The 20154-nt window shown below is 41.3% G+C and overlaps 1 protein-coding gene and 1 long non-coding RNA gene across 8 annotated transcripts in view; one reads left to right on the top strand and one right to left on the bottom strand.

Annotated features, from left to right (window-relative positions):
* The window catches only part of LOC309539080, a 204004-nt gene that overhangs the window by 62710 nt on the left and 121140 nt on the right, over nucleotides 1-20154 (top strand). For 2 of the 3 annotated variants that reach the window (XR_014222673.1, XR_014222674.1), the window contains one exon: nucleotides 10906-12216. The exons of the other annotated variant lie outside the window; for it this stretch is intronic. This is a non-coding gene — a long non-coding RNA (uncharacterized lncRNA). Of the gene's footprint in view, nucleotides 1-10905; nucleotides 12217-20154 lie in introns of those variants that run through there. 3 annotated transcript variants of the gene reach the window in all.
* Nucleotides 1-20154, bottom strand: part of MAPRE2 (microtubule associated protein RP/EB family member 2) — an 86358-nt gene that overhangs the window by 41856 nt on the left and 24348 nt on the right. The window contains exon 1 of one of the 5 annotated variants that reach the window (XM_082234845.1): nucleotides 6268-6535. The exons of 3 other annotated variants lie outside the window; for them this stretch is intronic. In XM_082234845.1, the coding sequence (XP_082090971.1) occupies nucleotides 6268-6389 (122 nt within the window). In that variant the 5' untranslated portion in view covers nucleotides 6390-6535. Of the gene's footprint in view, nucleotides 1-6267; nucleotides 6536-20154 lie in introns of those variants that run through there. One more of the 5 variants, XM_082234849.1, reaches the window with a different exon arrangement.

Below are 20154 nucleotides of genomic sequence, written 5' to 3'. Positions count from 1 at the left end.
AATATGTAGCCTTCTAGTGCAGTAAAGACTTTTTTATGCAGGAATCTAGGTGATCCAGATTGTTAACACACACTCTGTCTCAGTCTAAAAACAACTGTAGAATCACAGCTGGGATTTAACCCCGGCTGCACAGAAGGTTTGGTATCCATAACAGCTATGCAGACAGGCTGAAAACCAATGCCAAATTGTTACATTCGTATCCTGTTCTTCTCTCTAAGGAACTAGCAGAAGCATTTATTTTCACAACAATACAGTTAGGTATGGGTAAGCCAAGAGAATGTACTTGCTCAAAAAGCAACAGAGCAATCTTCATAAATGAATGGAAACATGTATCCGAGTTGCCTTAATCTGACTGTGCCAAACTTACTTGTTAAATAACATTTCTCACCTACATCATAGGATTGAGAACCTACGGTAAACACAGGATGATGCAGGCAGACCAGTGCTTGGCTGTACTACATTTTAATGCATATTAAAAAGCAGAGGCATGACCTGACCCCGCGGGATTCTGCAACAGCAGCAGTAATATGTGCTCTTGTGGAGAAATGTGTGCCTGTAATTATGCTATATTTCCCATAATAGTAGGCATTATATGGTGTGGGCTTGCTATTCTCAGCTGTGGCCTGTCCTAAGCTGGAATGCAATGTAAAGCTAACTCCCAAGTCCCATAGCAGACGGTGAGTGTGGTGACTGTATGGCACAGCGGCACCCAGGCTGTATCACACTGTACGATAGATTATGTTCCAAGTAGCCACATCTAAATTTCCATTCAATTTACATGAGTCCCAAATCCTCAAGGAAAACTTCCATGCATCTAATGAAGTATTCAAATCTTAACACTTCAAAACATCCATCAAACTGGGCTCTTGAAAACAGTGGTCCCAGAACTGGCCTCAAAGAGAGGTGCTGTCTTGTCTCATTTGTGCAGGGTTCTTCACATTGCTCCCTGCAACTGCAACAGAACTAGGGAGAGTGGGTTTATGCCAAGAACAAATAATGGCTTGGTTTACTGGCCAGTAAAATTTATGGGCTCATTAAGACATCCTTTGTCCACCATCTCTGGTCAAGGTGGAGACTAAGTTGAAGAGTAGTTGCCTTATTAAACGCAATCCATTTTTCAGTTAGCACTTCTATTTTGCAGGGCCCACAGGAAGAAGACATTTGATTATTTTGGAAGGAGCTGTTTCTGAATGCAGGATTAAGACACCAGAAATGTGTTGATGAAAATGTATCATTCAGTTACTGGCAAATATAAATAGCACTCACAAACCCACTTTGTTAGTACACAGCTTTAGAAAATACATTAACTGGGTGATTGCTATGAAGAATAAGACTGAAATACTTTGCCTTTGCAGACTTCTTTTGTCTATTTCTGCACTTCCTGATGAATTTTCACCTAATTTTACACCAGTGTTACTTGCTACAATGCCAGTAACAAAGAATGGCAACCAATTCTGGAAAGTTCTGGGCACTTATCTCTGTAAGTAAGAGCTCTTAGGCTAAATTCAGACAACCCTCAAGCCATAGTTGTGATAAATTAGGGGAAGCTCCATATGTTTACATGTTCCCTCTTCTCCTTTCTTGTGCAGTGTTCCTGTTAACCATAATTTGCTGTAGTGTCTAAATAGGTGTATGTCACTCCAAAACAAGAGTGTTCCTGATTCTTAGCTATAGCTTGCCAGTTCATATAACCATAGCAAACGTGTCACGAACAGGGCATGGAAAAAGAAGCCACACTCAAGAGGGGTGGGGGAAAGACAATGCAAGCCCATAACGAATAGTTAACTCCTGGAGAAGGGATTACCAACCCTTTTAGGCCCATGAGTACATTTGGAACTGTCAAAGTGCCATGGGTACTATCCTCTCTGGTTGCTTCTCTCCTCAATTCCCCAGCTCAACCGCATTCCCCAACAGACAGAAAGAGAAAAAGCATGCACTCATGCACATATTTGCTTTTCCAAGGGGTTTGGGTCAAAGTTAGGCTCTGTAGAATAAGACAGATCCTCCTGAATTTGCCTGACACAGGGTCTACCAATAGCAGCATCAAATAAAAGCTTATTTTGGTAGAGTGCACATTAAAAATCACAGATCTGGTGCTTGCTAGATCCAAGGCATGGATCCTCATGAGTTTTACACAAGATGGCAATCCCACCAGGAAATCATGGAACAAATCTGTGTACACAGAGGTGATCTATGATTTGATGGCTGTTCTAGAAGGGATTCCTTCTAGAAATATACAAGGAATAGATAAAATATAGAAGAATCCATGCCTTGGATTCTCAGCCAAAACAGCACCCCTTTCAGTCAATAGAGACATGAGTGTAGGGGTGTGTGTATGCAAATTCACACACACATACATCTTTTCCCTCTCTCTGGCACTCCATTTTCTCTTTCACCTCTCAACTCCTGTGTCAATCATATTTCTTCTTGCTGCCTCCCTACATTGTTATTCCCCCCCCCCACACACAATTGACCAGATATCTCCCTGTCACCTCAGTCACTTCATTGCCTGTTCAGCTGCTGATATGAGTTTTGAGAAACACATAGAGCTGAAGAAAGAAAAGGAAAAGAGAGTCGTTCTCTTCCATTTCCTCCTTCAGCTTTCTGTACTTTCCAAAAAGGGGAGGGGCAGACAGCACCCTTGACACCACATGACAGTGAAGCGGGGAGAGAGGGCTCAGAAGACTCATGGCCACCTGAGGAAATCTGCAAGGGTTCCACTGTACCCATGGATACAACCTTTGAGGCCGCAGGTCACCTGGATTGAGCCTTACTAATGTCCTTGCATGAATACTTTGAAAGGAAAACAACTTCAAAATTAAGCTTCTTATGTTATCTTCTTACTATCAATGTCTACTAGCCGCAATGGCTACGCTCTGTGTCTACTGTTGGACATATGTCTCTGAATACCAGTTTTGGGGAAACTGCAGAATGGGAAACCGTTGCTGCACTCAGGTTCTGCTTGTGGGCTTCCCATGGGCATCTGCTTGACCACTGTGAGGACAGAATGCTGGCCTAGATGGGCTTTTGGCTTGATCCAAAAGGCCTGTTCTAACAAGTTTCTGCTTGGCTATCCAAATAACCAAATTCTGTAATTCAAAAAGCATGTGAGCTGCATGACTTTTTTTAATTATTATGCTCCTAGGTACAATGAAGTATCTATTTAGTTGCAAATAGATATACTTTGCTAATGCAGCCAGTTAGTGTGCATGTTTTTTCAGGAATTATGTGAATTAAACGACTGGATATTAATTAGACAATTGGAAACATTATCTAACTTGGTTTAAATAACTGGACTTTGGCTACATAATAAAGATTTAGATTTAAATAACTGGCTTTTTTCAGGAGGATGCCTTGCTTGAACCATCTTTAGGTGTGACTATGAGAGTGTCTTGTTTTCACCAGCTTAATCTGATGTATCTGAGAATCTTCATTACTGCACACAGTGGAATTCATTTCTATGTAGGCATGCACGGGGTCTCATTGAAAATATAAGCAAGACTTGCATCATAGTTGCACAGATTTCCTTCTGGAAGTCAGTACAGAAGGAATAATACAGTATAATGCTAGTTGGCATCCTGCTGCATCACAAATTGCTGCTATATTTGTTCACTTTCATATAAAGGCTCCCATCTCAAGTTGATCTTGGCATACTTCAGAGAACCAGACCAGCTGAGGTAATGACAATTTCATGGTGGCTGCTAAGAATGCACCCTGTTGAAATTCGAACTGCCTGATCTACCACTTTCAGAACCCAGTCTTCAGATTATTCATGGATTTGGGTTTTGAGAGCTTTTATTTTGTTCAGTTTTTGTCTTAAATATATATAGGGAAATACAAGCGCTATGAGTTGCACATCGAGTCATACAGTTAGTAGGTGTCAGAGTCAAGAACACAGAGTCCATCGTCCAGTTCCAATTAGTGTACTGGAGGCAACGCTCAGCATTAAATCAGCTCCAAAATCCCTTACACAAATATCCAGGAAAGAGGAGGGAAAGAACAAGCCAAAAGCTTTATAAACTGAGTAATGCTGTGATAAAGTAATCCCACACTATCAAATGATAGAAGGTCAGGGCATGTATTATCAGACTCCTAAAAAGACTATCTGCAGTGATCCCCAAAGTCATATGCTACATTCCATCCTACATCGATCATCAAGCCAATTCCACATAATGTAGTTTTCAGAACATCTTGGATTAGGCTTTTATGAACGAAACCCCTATTTTTATCCTGATGAAAAATTCCCATTGTAACTGGCTGAAGCATTCTTTTTTAAAAGAATCTGCATGTATGATTAAGCAATAATTTAAGCAGTCCTATGGGACATGGTATTCTTTTCGCTTAGCAGTTTATAAACATACACAAAGCACTCTTTTCGTTCAAGACATACTGATGTAATTAAAATGAAGCAGTTACCAGTTTTCACATTTTTGTGGGGTGGGGGGGGAAATAGGCCAAATTATGTCCATTTCTCTTAACAGGAAGCTGTTCAGGAGAATTAAGAAATGTGAACAGAGGAAATGAGGGTTTCAGTTTAATATCAGTTAAGGCTTTTTAAAAGCTAAAATTTTAAAAACTGACAGAACAGTAGGCACCAAATCCCCATTCTATATTTCAATTTTCAAATGGCTCAGCACCTTTTTATTCTCTTACTGAATATACTTAAAAGTATCTGAACAGTCTTAAGAAGCCACTGTGTTTTTGAAGAAGTGCTGGCTGAATGTATGTGTTAAAGGGGGCAGGGGGTGGAGAAGCACTTGGATTCCACAAATAATTCAGCACCTTAAGTCTTAAAAACATTGTTGTGACCTTACCTACTCAAGTAGGAAAGGAAGGGTCTTTAGTTTTCACTGAGCTGGTGGCAAACAGAGCAAAGCCATTTCTACACAATATTCACAGGCTATCCAATACTCAGCTGAGCAAACACACACACTTTTTGTTCCAATTCTACATTTCACTACGCACTGTAGCTTAGCCAAATATTTTTATAACGGTTTCAGGGACAGTTTCATTTCCTGTAGCTTGCTCAATGGCATGAACTCTTTTTTTTAAAAGCAAGCAAACAACAACACATCACAACACAACACAACCCCAAGCATGATTCTGGGGTGGGGGGAGGGGAAAGGGCAGGAAGGAAATTCACTTAGATATGCCTGGCTGTATCTCCTCTACTATTCTAACCTTTCAGAGTGCACACACTGATAAAAGCCCCTCAAAACTAGTTGCATTATTTGCTATAGTGTTATACTTGCTGAAGCAATCTTAATGAGCTTATCTAGGGGAACATATTGTCAGATATGTTAATGCAAAAAAGAAAAAAACCCACCCTGCTGCCAAAAGGTGCAACATGCCAAGCCATTAATCAAAAATGCTGAGGACTGTGACAAAGAAAATAGGCACCGTCCTCCTTTTCAAGCAAGGAACACAATGAAAATGTATCACACACACACACACAAAATAACACTAAGCAGGAAGGTCAGTGTCCCCTATAAGAAAGCATGATGATATGGCACATAGGCGAGGTGTCACTTGCTTTTAGAAGCCTCTGTACAACACACCTCATTTCAAAACCCAATATTTGCAGCAGGAATTTTTTTTCGTGTATTCCTGACACCCTGACCTCTGCTGTCAAGCTTTCCACCAATCAGGGTGTGCAGTTCTTACAAAGCTCCATCAATCTGGTGGTTTAACATCACAGACTGCAGTTTAATCTAGAGGATTCCATTTTCCCTTCCACACAACCAAGGCAGTGCATCACCACCACCACCATCACAAGACCCTGTGTTCTTTCTTCTCTCCCCCAGCCTTCCCTTTCCCTGTCCCCGAAATGTCTCCTCAGACCAAGACACACAGACCAAGAGGACATTGGTATTACAGCTATTATTTATTTATTTGCGCGCACCTCCCTCCCACGCCTTGTAAACGTTATCAATACGCACAGCAGAAAGCTAAAAAGCGCGGGGGGGGGAGGGGAGGGGATCAAGACAGGCGGAGTATTCGCAAGATGTTTTCCATTTGGACAATGCAAAGCGCCCGTTCAAACAGAGCTAGACCACGCTGCACGCTTAGGAGAGGAGACACGCCAGATTAGGTTTAAAGCGCCGCTGTTTTTGTTATGCAATACGCTGCAACCCCCGCTCCTCCTCCTCCCCCCCTCCACCCGGCTCTGCTGCAGCAGTTCCCCGAGTGTGTGTGTCCGTCCGTCCGTCCGTCCACGCACACGTACGCGCACGCCCAACACACACAGAGAGAAAGAGAGCGGCTTACCTGTAGGAACGCTCCCCTCGCACTGTGTGCTTCCTGAAAGGGATGATGGTGGTGCCGTTATCTTGGATGATGTCGTTGTTGTTCTCTCCATTTGGGGACAGCGCTTGGGTAGGTCCAGGCATTGGAGCGCTCCCAAAGGCAAGCAGCCCTCACCCGGGTGCCTGTGTGCGAAGAAGCTGGGGCGGGCGGGCTCGCCGTGCGCGCGTCGACTCCTTCGCTACTGACTCGCTCCGTCTCTCTCTCTTTGCGCCGCCGGCCCCCTCCCCTTTCCTCCCTGGCCGGTGACGTCAAACCGCCGGGAGCAGCGCCCGGGCCACGTGACACGGCTCCTCGCCATAGCAACCAGCTAACTCATCAGATCTCCCCAATTCACACAGGGCTCGAGCATGACCACAGCCAGGCAGCCAAACAGGCGCACGGGGCAGGCCTAACATCTGGCACGTAAAAACGCCAAGCCAGGCGCCCTCCCTCTCTTCCTCCTCGGCTTCCCCTTCAGTCTCACCCTCGGTAAATGCAGCTGTATATACAAAGAGCCAGCCTCTCTTTCCTTTCCTTTTTAAAGAAGGGATCGGGGGCTTAAAAAGGCCAACACTATCCACCCATCCACCCCTTTAAAATTAGCCATGCAACAATGCGATGCGGAAACCTTGCTGCACGTATCAGAAAATAAGGTCCAGTTGCAACCACACTAGTCCTAATGTAAACGGGGGCTGTTGGGCGTAGGCAAAACATGCGACAAAACGCGTGGAAAGCCTCAGGTTTAAAATTATGGGGGTCTCTCAAAATGTAATCATCACCCTCGGAAGCTTGGATGAAGCACAACGCGAGTTCTCAATGGCTAAAGCAAGGGGGCGGGATGGCAGCTTTCCACGAGTATATTTACAAGGCTATTAACCTCTTCTTATTTTAAGGAGCATTTAGCATTTAAGAGAATTTCAGGGGAAGGGCTGCATAGCAAAATGCACGTTCTTCCGCCAAGATAAGCACAGAGACAGAAAAGACACAGCATCCCTCCTCCCCCAACAATCCCTTGCTCTTAAGCACTCAAGTCGTTTATTTTTTGTCCTACATTTAAGAGACACAAACAAAACAAAATAAAAACCCAAGCTTTTCCCCCTCAAAGCCTCATAATCCATCATCATCTATTCCCCGGATAATACCAGGTTATTTTTGGTCTCAAGCTACTGGAATTAGTATCAAAACCAGTCTCTCATGTACTAAACCCAGATGGCAGCAATAATCCAAACATCAGCAACAGGGCACACAGTCTCTAGTTTTCCTTACAGATTAAGAGCATGTCGTATATTCTGATCCTTGCTATTTCAAAAATTGCTTCTTCCTTCGAATGCATAATGATTTCCCCCCCTCCTTATTTATTGGTAATAAAAAAAACCTGAATGAGAAACAGCAGCTGGATTTTTGCAAGGTATTTTAATAAAGTATTTTACTAACTGCTCATATTCCTAATAAAATGTTTTTCAACATTCTGTTACAAACCACTGGCAGGAAAGGGTGTCTAAGAACTCTTTTCTTAGACAAAGACTGCTGAAATCACCTTGAAAAGTTCAAATGCATTTAACAGCCTCAGGCCATATACTGAAGCCATTGATGGCTTTCTTCCTTTTGAATATGCTTGCATGGAGAGGGGGTGGGATAGAGGTACATTTGCAAGAATCTACTTGCATTAACACTTTGTTAAAATAGACATGTTAAGTATCTTCCTTTTGTTTCACTATTCCTGATAGCATCATAGTATCAGACAGACTCCTTGGGTCTCCAGTGTCTCTGCATGGCAACAGTTCTTGTTGGATTAGCATATGGTGGTAAACAAACCTTTGATCTTGAAAACTATTTTAAATATCAGGAAACTATATTCACCAGAGTCAAAGGCTATGGGGTAACAAAAACTATACTACTGTATTGCCATTCTTTCTGTCAGACAATGGAATATTCAGTACAACTTCTGCTACATCAGTTCAAATGAGAAAGCAAAAGTCTTCAATATCTTAAGATATATCTAGAGATGCTAGTTGTGTTAGTCTGTTCCCACAAAAAAGCACATTCTTGAGGCATTTCAAAAGCTAACGTGCCACAAAAAAATCAAGGTGCTACAAGACTCTCTCATTTTCTTTTTCTGTGTTTAATCATCATTCTACTAAATATGTATGTCATCTTTCCTCCAAAGGAGCACTGGATAGCTAGTGTACATGGTTCTTTCTGCATGTTATACTTACATGATATGAGGTGTAGATGAGAGACTGCAACTGGTCCTAGGTCACACAATGAGATTCACAGGCTGAGTGGAGATCTGAACATAAACCCTCATGGTCCTTAGCAAACACTCCAAAATCACAACACCACACTTAATTCAGCTGTATGGTCAATCCATGTTTCCAAATGAATTGTGATGGGGTTGAAAGATGCCTGCCCACCTGCCTCCAGAGGGATTTCTGGGGGATGAAGAGCGTGATAAGAGAGATGCATAGCACAGAAGCAGAGGCAGAAATCAGCTGCAGTAAGGGATGGAACTTGTGGAGAGAGAACTTTTAACAGGGAAGCATTGTGCATATCTAACAAAATTAACGAATCTCAGAGATACTAAGGAATCTCAGAGGAAGGGACCTCATAAACTGCCATAATTATACAGATGAGTTAGTTGCCCAGGTAAGGACTTTACCAACCAAAATTCACACCTCCAGCCTGTGTTGCAGCTACGCCTTGCACCTTTACCATTCAACAGAAAGGGTATCAAACTATCTCCTTGTCTAGAAAGGAAAGCCTTTAGGAAGCCATCCCAACTCCTTCTGCCAGCCTAGGATAGCCCCTCTCTCTGACACAGCTCACCCACCTATTCAGTAGCTAAGGAAATCGCCACTCACCTCACAAACACAGTATGCTTTGCCTGTTCTGTTGTACTGTATCTTTGTATCAAGGCAACAAACTATATTGCTTAAGCAAAGCATGCTTCCTGAGCTTTATTTCAGCTTTACCACATTGTGGCATTCTTTCAGGGCATAATCTGAGCCAGAGTCCACCAAAACCTATATAAACTCATGCAGACTCCAAAAGTGCTTTAAGGGCTGAGCTCCAAAACATGTAAAACAACATAAAGAGACTGAAGGGTACACATTTGCCTCACATTTTGTCCTCACTTAGCATGGATTAGAGAAGGTCCAGTCACAGTCTCAACAATTCTCATTTTCGAATAATAGGCGCTCCAAATATGTGTTGGCACCTTATACTGCAAAATGATGCCAAGAGGATGACAAATATCAAACCACCACACACAATGGAACTATCATGAAAGCAATGAAAAAACATCACTTCCTTCCAGCCAACAGAAGTGCAGTGACAAAATTTGCTGCCTTCCACAGGCAGCCAGGTTAGTAAAGATGAAAAAACAAATTCAGCTCTCTGTTCAACACTAATTGGAAGGCTTTGGGCAAGTCTCTCAGCCTGACCTTCCTACCTTATAGGCAATCAAGAGGCAAAATGCTCTGACCTCATCTGAGACCAAAAACAAAAACAAAACCCCACACCTATTGCAACCTTGAAATAGGTAGTCTGCTATCTCTTATTGTCAAATCAACCAGAGGGCAGTAGTTCTTGCTCAGCGTAACAGCTTTTACAATTTTGCATACAGAAGCCAGCACACCCTACAATTTTCATTAAAAGATATAATATCATAGAGGTTCATAAAAGCTCAAAGTCCAAATCTTGGGAGCTTCAGGGGAATAAATGTAGGCATCACATCTAAAAGTTGGGCAAGAGATGGAAGGCCCAGATTCCCTTTACTTGGGTAGATCCTGTCAGCTGATTCAGAATATGCTTCATTGGGTGCCAAGTGCTATCTCCAAGTCAGTAGTCAGAGTGCTGAAATTCAGTGTCTGTCCTGCAGCAATGCTCTAATTCTAAACCTAACCTACTTTACTGTGTTATTAAAAGAATAAAAAAATAAATTAGAAGGGTTAATGCAGATTTTTTGCATTTATTTCCCCCCTCACCCAATATTAATAGTATACCTCAAATATGTAACAGGACAGAGGTACAGAAGCAATGTGGGAAGAAAATTATAGGCTCTTCATTTATGGTGTAGAAAAAAGGATGTTTGAGAGAAAAGCAAATTTAAACTTGTAATCTAACAACTTTCTTTTTAAGCAGAGTGTGCACATCTTCCAATAGCTCTCCACAGAGCTGCAGGCAGAGAATTGATGTACCATCTCTTATAAGAAATGTGTCCTGTGTAAATATCTTTGTAGCATCAGATGTTGGATTCAGTCAGCCTGCTCATCAAGAGGGTGTGGCATCGGGCATTGCTTTCCGTACAGTTTCTTCCTAAGAATTGAGCATGCTGTCAGTGATGCCACAGATATAGCAATCCTGTGTCCATCTAGAACACAGCAAGAAAAGCATGCTTCCTCATTTACTAATGGTAGACTTGTGAATAATGACACCAAGAATACTGATTGCATAACAGGTCTGGGTTTTTTTTGCCCGTTTCATTATGCTACTTAATAAGTTGCTGTATATTAATTATGTTAAGAGTTTTGTAAGCTGCTATCTCCCTGCTTATTTAACTTATATGCAGAATTCATCATGCGAAAGGCTGGGCTGGATGAATCCCAAGCCAGAATTAAGATTGCCGGAAGAAATATCAATAACCTCAGATATGCAGATGACACAACCTTGATGGCAGAAAGTGAGGAGGAATTAAAGAACCTTTTAATAAGGGTGAAAGAGGAGAGCGCAAAATATGGTCTGAAGCTCAACATCAAAAAAAGAAGATCATGGCCACTGGGCCCATCACCTCCTGGCAAATAGAAGGGGAAGAAATAGAGGCAATGAGAGATTTTACTTTCTTGTGCTCCATGATTACTGCAGATGGTGACAGCAGTCACGAAATTAAAAGACGTCTGCTTCTTGGGAGAAAAGCAATGACAAACCTAGACAGCATCTTAAAAAGCAGAGACATCACCTTGCCGACAAAGGTCCGTATAGTTAAAGGGGAGGTGCTTTAATCTTCCATTTCCTATGCTTTCTGCCTGCTTTGGCGACAAACTCACTGAACAATTGTCAACATAATGGGACAAAGCCTGTTGAACAGGCACATAGATTTAACTCAATTACTTTTTCATCTTCACCCCCCCATATTTAGTCCATGGGGTCCTCCAAATGACCTATTCATTTTGTGTGCACAAAGCTTACATGTAGGTTAGACCATGTCTGGTCTTTATTGAGAATCCATTCTGATTTATTTATGGAGGAATTACATGAAAATGAACATTCATCCCAATTTGTTTGCAGGGTGTCTACACATCTTTCCATTAGTCATTCATTTACCTCATGGTTTCCAATGCATTTGTCTATGACTTTCCAAACCACAAAATATCCATTTGTTTATAAGTGGGTTGTTGTGCCAGAGCAACAAAGCACTTTAACAGCACAAACCTAAAGTTCTGATATGTGCTTGGCTCTCTCCTGCAAGATATGGACAGTTTGAAGGCACCCCATGGTCAGGTCAGGTCACTTCTCCCTGCCCCCATCAACAGAAATTCTGGTCATGTTTGGCCATTTCTCAGCTATACCCTACAGTCTTCTCCTCTGATCTCCCCTTGTCTCACCAGAGTTCCCTTACATCTATCCACGACTGTGCTGTCAAATACTTTATCTCTATAAGAGATCTGACCACATGGCACCCTACATTTAATCCTTCCTATATACTCCCCAATCCTACAGAAGGTCCTTGTCTTTATCTTTACATCTATCCATGTTCTTGCTCCCTTATTTTCGCTACTGTTATATCTCAATACTTTCCTGTGATCTTCACTCCTCCAGTTACATTACCCTCAACCACCCAAAGGTGTCCTGCTCCCTCAAAAGACTTTGGCCTTTCTCTCCCATATGCTTGGAACTGCCTCCTAGAACACCTGCATGATATCAACCTGTCACCAGTTGTTCCTTTGCAGATGTGGTTTGCATCCAGCACTGTTTAAATCTGGCACCAAATGGAAGTCATGGTTGCAAAGGAACAATCAGGAGCACACTCTAAGCTGTGCATGCCTGATAGGTCCCCCCCCCCCGTGCCTGACATCATATGCCAGTTGATGGGTGTGGCCACCTGCCTGTCAATCCACCCAATGTCACTTACAGAAGGTTGGCCACTTCTGGTTCCCACCATCTGGCCAAAAGGGTGCTCTCCTGTAACTAAGCTTAAGCACATGTAACCGACATAATATTTATTCCCTGTTAGCCTTTCCTTACTTCTGTCCCCTTCCATTGCCTCTTTGTTCAATTCTAATTGTAAGCTCCTCAGGAAAGGGATCTCTGTTCTTCTAAAAGCATCACCGAGGATGATGACAGTATATAAATGATAATGATAAAATGGCACATAAGGTTTCCCATGGCTTGCCAGAAGTGAGGAATGAAGGATGAGCTTTGACACATGTTTGTGCATTTAAAAGATCAATGACAACAACCACAAAAAGTAATTGACAGGTAGGCAAATGGATACTGGTTGGATGAGAACTCATCTCAGTGTAGAGATGAGAACTGGATAGCCCCCAAATGTCCTAGAACATGAAGATTTGCTGTTCTCTGATGAAAATAGGGATGTCCCATTCCATAATGATAATTTTACTATTTATACCCCACACACCTTACTGGGTTGCCCCAGCACTCTGGGCAGCTTCCAACATATATAAAAACATAATAAAACATTTAAAAAAACCCTTCCCCATACAGGATTGCCTTCAGATGGCTCTGGGGTCGGAAAACTCCATTTCCTCCCACATATCTCCAATGAAAATAGGGACATCCTAGGAAAAGCGGGACATTCTGGGATCAAATCAGAAACTGGGATGTCTCTGGAAAATAGGGATACTTGGAGGGCCTGGGAGAGCAATAGAGAAAATGAAATGCCTGCTCATTTTCACTACTTTGGGTGGGACGGGTGGAGACACATACACATATCAAACTAAGAGTATGAAAAGGCAGCATTTTGTTGTTGTTGTTGTTGTTAATGTAGCTGCAGCACATTTACTACTTTTCCTGGCAGATCTGAACCCCTTAAATGCTCTTTTTTTCTCACTGTGTCTCTTAAAATTATGGTGCAAGCACAGAGAGGGGAGGGGAAGCTTCATCTGAAAAGTCTTCTTTCCCTTTACAGCTACAACCCTGCCAATGCAATACTGAGAACAGAGGGGAGGAATAATATGGGTTCCATATGAATGACATACCTTTTGGCCTAGCTGACATTTCAACATTTTGAAACAATGCACATATTACAGATGTAGTTAATTTGGTCCTTACTGCAAACCACTACATATACAGTAAATCATCTTGTAGGTTTCCTCCTCCCACATTCATAGCTGTGTGCAGAACAATTCCAATAAGCAGCAGACCAACTGACATAAAATGTAGACCACAAGCCAGTTGTTAGAATGCAATTCCAGTCTCTAGAGAGTTCCTTTAAGTAAATAGAAGGAACAAGAGTTTGGAGGGTTGGAGGTTTATAGCAGAAGCGGGTGTAATGCTAATGAAAGCCAAAGACTTTTATCAAATGTTACTTCAATGAATAATAGGAGAAACCTCTTTTTTAATGGACAGTCTGCTTCTTCTATGGCTTCCGTCTCTGAAATTCCCTTCCTTTTCATACGAGATTTCATTCAAAAGGAGCACTTTCAGGAAACTCCAACAATATTTTCAGTCAATAATGCAAATACGCAATTTGACAAATTCTTACTAGAATATGAAAATAATCTGGTGATTTACATTTGTAGTAATCTACATTTTGGAAAGCCGACAAGCAGCATTTCAGGGAAGTGCTTTATTTTCACAATTTCTTTATTATGTCCTCTACCAAACTAGTGTACAGGCCAAAAACTTTTATAAGGTTGTCCAGATTGTGTACAGATGAGCATCCTATTCCACACAAGTGATGTCAACACAGACTTGGAGACTGATCCAGGAAACAGAAAGAGACTTTTCAACATGTGTAATAAAAATGCAATATCTGTGTTGGTTAGAATGCTCTTCCACACTACAACCACTTTCTCTAGCACATTCATATTGATATGTTTACATGATCAGCAGACGAGAGGCTCAAAGGAGATTTCACCCTAAGAATGTTTTGTGAACAATGACTGCTCTCCTTCGCCTTCAGTGCTAAGCTGTCAAGGCACTTGTCCAGCTATCCAGATGCAGCACAGCAAAGCTTTAATTCTCTGAGAATAGAAAGGTGGTTGAGCAGTTAAACTGCCCAAGTACTTGGGGTGACCAAAAACAAATTTTTAAAAATCTGTGGGATTATCTCATCATCCCAGTAATGGAAAGAGTATTGGACTATAACTTTGAATACCCAAGTTAAATTCCCTTCTCAGCAGTGAAGATCACCTTCAGTGACTCCTCCTTAGTCTAACCAGCCACATTAAGTTGTCTTATGGATTGAATATGTGACGGAGAGCCATATTAAGGTTACCAGATTTTTTAAAATGAATCCAGGGACACTTTTCAACTTCAATGGATTTGGTATGGGGACTGATTTGTAAATCCAGGGATTGTCCCTGGGAAACGGGGACATCTGGTAACCTTACCATATATGCCATCTTGAGCTCCTTGGAAGGAAGGCAGGATATAAGTGTAATAAATAGATAAATAAACTCAAAGAGCCTAAGCCATTTCTGGATCAATATGGCAACCCTACCTTCTTTTTTCTACTCAAAAAAAGCCACCATAGGGTTATTAGTGCAAACTAGTATTTTAAGTGTCAGCACAGACATACATACAAACTTCCCAGCACTATTCCCTTCCTTGGGCAGGAGCTCATTTTCACACTGCATAATCAAGAAGGTGCATATTAGAGCTAAAACCTAGATAGATATTTTATTCCTCTTTTATGAGGTGTTTGCAATCCCTCCTAGTTGTGTGTTATCTGCAAATCTAAGGATCCTCTCCACCTCAAGTCATTGAAGATTGTTTGGTCCAGGACAGAGTCCTGAGGCACCCAACTTGAAACCTCCCTCAAAAGTTTGATGAGAAACCACTGGTACTCTCTATGAATTTACAACCAGCTGTGAATCCACTCAATGGTACAGTGTGCCCAGAGCTTTGATGATCTGCTTTTTCAATCTCATCCCAACAGTGTTTTCCTTTAAAATACGTATATTATTTCTATGGTCAGGTTTATATTTATTCAATGAGAACTTTATTGTGCCAGGAAGCTGGGCAACAAAATGTCATCTAGCAATTGCTCAATAGGCAGATGTAATTAAGCAACTTATTTATGGTACATAGACTCATGGCACATTATAATAACCAATAATGTATTGCTATTTTGCATTATCACATGCATATGCTAGACTAACAAGTAGCAGCTAACAACCATCTTGAGCACATCAGATCAGACACAGTATAAAGCATTTATACTAAGGTTTTGCAGGAAGAGTACATATTTCATTTGCTTACCATAGGCTATTGTAACCACACTGGTTAGCCCACTGAGAATATCTAAATGTTATAATAAATCTTATCTCGGGACTTTACTATCAGTTTGATAAATATTTCAGGTAATTTCAGTAGTGACTTTACAAACTACATATCTTTAAGAACAGAATAGTAAAGACACTACAAACTTCCTTCCACACTTCCTGTATATGAAGAGCAAGCCTTCCTATTCTTTTATGATACAATACTGCCGTTTCCTGGTACCCTATTTTGTTACTCACAGAAAGGGTCCACAAACATGTATCCCCCACATGAAAGGGATTGACATCGATGTAGAACAAAGGAGTCACTTCCTCTAAGAGAAGCCCCACCATCACCATAAAAAAACATTCAACTTGTTGCTTAATTTAGTACTACCATTAAAGAAAGCATCATTGTGAGTGGGTCAGGGGAGCCACACAAAAAGAGGAGGAGGGAAAGGTAGCGTTGGCAGAGTTCCATCACTGTGTCTTTTATTATTGGTAGCCTCAGCCATAAGTTTTTTTGGGGACAGTCACAAGAGCCAAACTGATCTGGCAGGAAAGAGAGATGACGGTAATGATTATATAGATGGAAATAGGCAAGTATGCTGAAGTTTATGGCACAGCAGGAAACTAGGCCATATTGTGCTACATACTAGGCTTGTTGCAAATGCAAAAGAACTCATTTGTTCCCAATAATTAACACAGTCTTCAAAAAGGAAAAAGAAATCCAGTCAATAGAGATCAGGAACCTGATTGTAGGTCAGCATCATTACCCAGAACTGAGGCTAAGTTGGAGTAGGGAACTGGGTCTGAAAAATGACTTCTTGTGCCTTTGAGAACTGTAGAGCACCAAAAAGACATGTTTTAACAGTGAGGGAAGCACTACAAAGGGATGCATGTAGATGAGGCCTTTCCCTTCAATAGATAATCATGGATAGCGACTGCATGCCTAATCCTTACCAGAGTCAGGACTACTTTCCTTCTGTTCAGCAGTGACACATTCAGACACAACCAAAGTAGTTTATTGCTGGTTTGGCCTTCCTTACATTGTGCAACAGTATAGACCATGGCAAAGGACTGTGGTAAGGAAGGGCAGTATGAAAAGCTGAATGAAAATATAAAAACACTAGGAAAGTGTTCTGGAGTTGTGTCACACATTTATTACAGCAGAAAGAAAGAAACATGCCACTATTCCTCTGTGCTAATAAAATCCAACATATTTATATTTAAAAAACTTAAATTTAGGTGTTACATTTTCACATTTCTCTTATTTGTTATCAATATTTATTACATTTCTATACTGCCCTCTATCTGAGGAACAGGGCAGTTTACAGTATAACTGGGGACTGTGTACACTGGGTATTAAAAGGGGGAGAAACTATCCCAACTCCATGTCTGAATTTCACGCAAGTTCAAATTCAGTGCACTTTGTGTCTGCTTTCATATATTTGAAATGTATATTTGAAATATACATCTGAACACTAGAATTTTTAATGAGGTATCACATAAAAAAAGTGTTGTGCGTTCTCTGTATTTTTTTATCAAGTTTTCCTAAATATATTACAGATGGGCTTCATAGAACATTAGCTGCAAATATTACTAGATCCTGCCTTCACATGCAGGGGAAATCCCTAACGCACAGAGGGTTTGAGACTCATTGGCTACCCTCACCTTGATAAGCCAGCCAGTTGAAGCCATTCCTCTGATATGGCTTTTGTTGCATGCTAGCAGCTTCTAAGAGCCACAGGTGAGAGCTGAGTGCAGCGTGGGACCAAAGGTGGACAAACCTTTGCCTTCAGCTGTGGATGGCAAGGAGCAGGTGGCCGTGCACTGCCACTCCACCACCTTTCTACCTAGCCTTGGTCCACTGCCTGAGTCATGACACTTGCTTTGGCTCACTGGAGGAACAGCCCTGCACCCAGTAACCAGAGTAATTTGCTGGGAGGTGGTATGTTCCTATTTATTTCTGGACTCAATTTAAAATGCTAGTCTTAGCCCAGGGGTCAGCAACCTTTTTCAGCAGTGGGCTGGTCCACTGTCCCTCACACCATGTGGTGAGCCGGACTATTTTTTTTTTTGGGGGGGATGAACAAATTCCTATGCCCCACAAATAACCCACAGATGCATTTTAAATAAAAGGACACATTCTACTCATGTAAAAACACGCTGATTCCCGGACCATCTGGGGGGCCGGATTCAGAAGGCGATTGGGCCACATCTGGCCCATGGGCCTTAGGTTGCCTACCCCTGTCTTAGCCTATAAAGCTCTAAGAAACTTTGATGAAGTTGGAAGATGGAATCTTCTTTGTGGTCACACCAATATGAATCATTGTAGCGCAAGGGTGGGGAATCTTAGGTTTGGTGACGAAACACAACGCTCCAAGCCCCTCTCTATCTAGCCCTTGGGACCCTCTCCAGGCCATGTTTTTCACTGATGCTTCTCTACAACCAAACAGTCTCTCAACCACCCAGTGCTTTTGCCTGGCGGGATTGTTTCTGTGAACTGAATACTGTACTTCTTGCTTGCCTGAATAGAGGGTAGAGAGTGGAGAGGTGTGGCCGTGTGTATAAATTTCTGGCTTTTGCATGGCTGGAATGCAGGGCTAATGTGCAAATGAAAGAGTTGCATCTCTTTTCACCCACTTTTCACAACTGACCACACCCACTTTTACTTCTGGTTCCCAAAAGCCTAAATTGTCCACATTTAGGCTGAAATAAGATTCCCTAATGCTATTGTGGAGATTTGCCTGGCTCTTAACTGTTATCCTTCATATAGTTATTGAAATTATTTTTATTCAAAAAGGCTTTTAATACCTCATTCTGTTACTGTGTTCAGTGATTTCAACAACTATTTTTCATGCCTAGTTTGTAACCTGCTCTAGCAGAAAGATGGCGTATAGATACAAAAATAAATAAATAATCATATAATTTCTGGCAACTCTCCACCCCATGAATAGTTGCAGAGTCAGCCTCATATTCCTTAATTTCAAATCTACTATTTTTAGGGGTTTGTTATTGTTTTTCCTTAAGCATGGGAAGACATTGATACTTTCCCCCTTGATGGGGAAATGTTAACTTAAATGGAATGTTTGTTTATATTTCTAGATTGCTTGTTTATTTTAGTAATAGTAAGCTAGGCTCAGTGCCCTTGTAAGGACCTGTTTAAAAATGATCTGGAATTTTTTATACAGCTCCCCCCCCCCCCGTTCTATTACCGGATATTATCCCTTGGGAGTTATACTAAGTTTCCTGCTTGGCAGGGGGTTGGACTCGATGGCCCTTGTGGTCTATTCCAACTCTATGATTCTATGATTCTAAGTAATATAAAATTAAGGATGAACATTTGCAATTACTTCTGAATTAACAAAATCTCACTAATTTTGTAGAATCCTTAATGTTTGATTTTGGGAATGTGTTTCTGTTAGATATAGGTTCCAGTTGGGTGAGTTTAGCAAGCATCTTGCAGCAAAAAAAATATTCTCCTTCGAATGTTGGTTATTTTGGAGATCAGGCACACATGGTGATTTCCTTTTACCTTTGTCAAATGACCAAGGTGATAGATTCTAGTAACCCTACCATACATCCTTTAAGCTTTGCTTTTTTCCTCTGCTGGCTTCCGTGTGCTGCAGAATAGTATCTTCTTCCTACAGGGGACCTGCTATTCCACTGACCCCCTGCTGTCTTATTGTTTCTTTGTGCTCCCTCTTCTCTTACTCTCTTGTTGTCTTTAGATTTATCACCTATCCTTTCCAAGGTCTTGGGGTTGAGTAACAATCTGTTTCCCTAAAAAAAAAAGCCCATGCTAGAATGCAAACATAAAGTTAATGGCTCTGTTTCTCTCCATAGACTTCAACCTAGTATGCTAACAGTGGTTGTTATCTGAAAGAGTATTGTTAGTTGTCCCCCATGTTACAGAGGCCAACCAGAAGCTGTGCATTTAGTGCCACTGGTTCCATGATGCAGAAAACCCTTCCAAACAGAGACTCAGCAGGCATCCTTGCTTTTGCCTTTTGACTCTTGAAGACATTTCCATGCTGACAGGGCCTATACAGTTGTTTTGAATTTTCTTGAGTAGCCAGTCATTTCAATGATGGTACTGTACCATTTTTAATGGCTTATCTTTTTATATTGTTGTACACCACACTTATATTTTATGGGAGAGCAGCATATAAATACTTCTATAAATATAAATATATAGCAAACAATATGTTCAACATAAACTGGTAAAATATTTCAGGCCGCGGGATAAATATAGCTGCATATGAAAATTGTAATTGATTTTACAAGCCCCAGACAAGTGCCAAGTAAAAGCTTCTGAACAAAACTTGCTGCTACTACAACATCACGATGAAGCCATGTACTGTGAAGTTGCAATGCAGCTTATTATGCTATAAAATATATTGTAATAGATGATGGCATCCCT

Source organism: Podarcis vaucheri, assembly GCF_965113315.1.
Source record: "Podarcis vaucheri genome assembly, chromosome: 8".
Taxonomy (NCBI): Eukaryota; Metazoa; Chordata; class Lepidosauria; order Squamata; family Lacertidae; genus Podarcis; species Podarcis vaucheri.
Note: the sequence above shows the minus strand (reverse complement) of the source record. Positions and strands in the feature narration are given on the sequence as shown.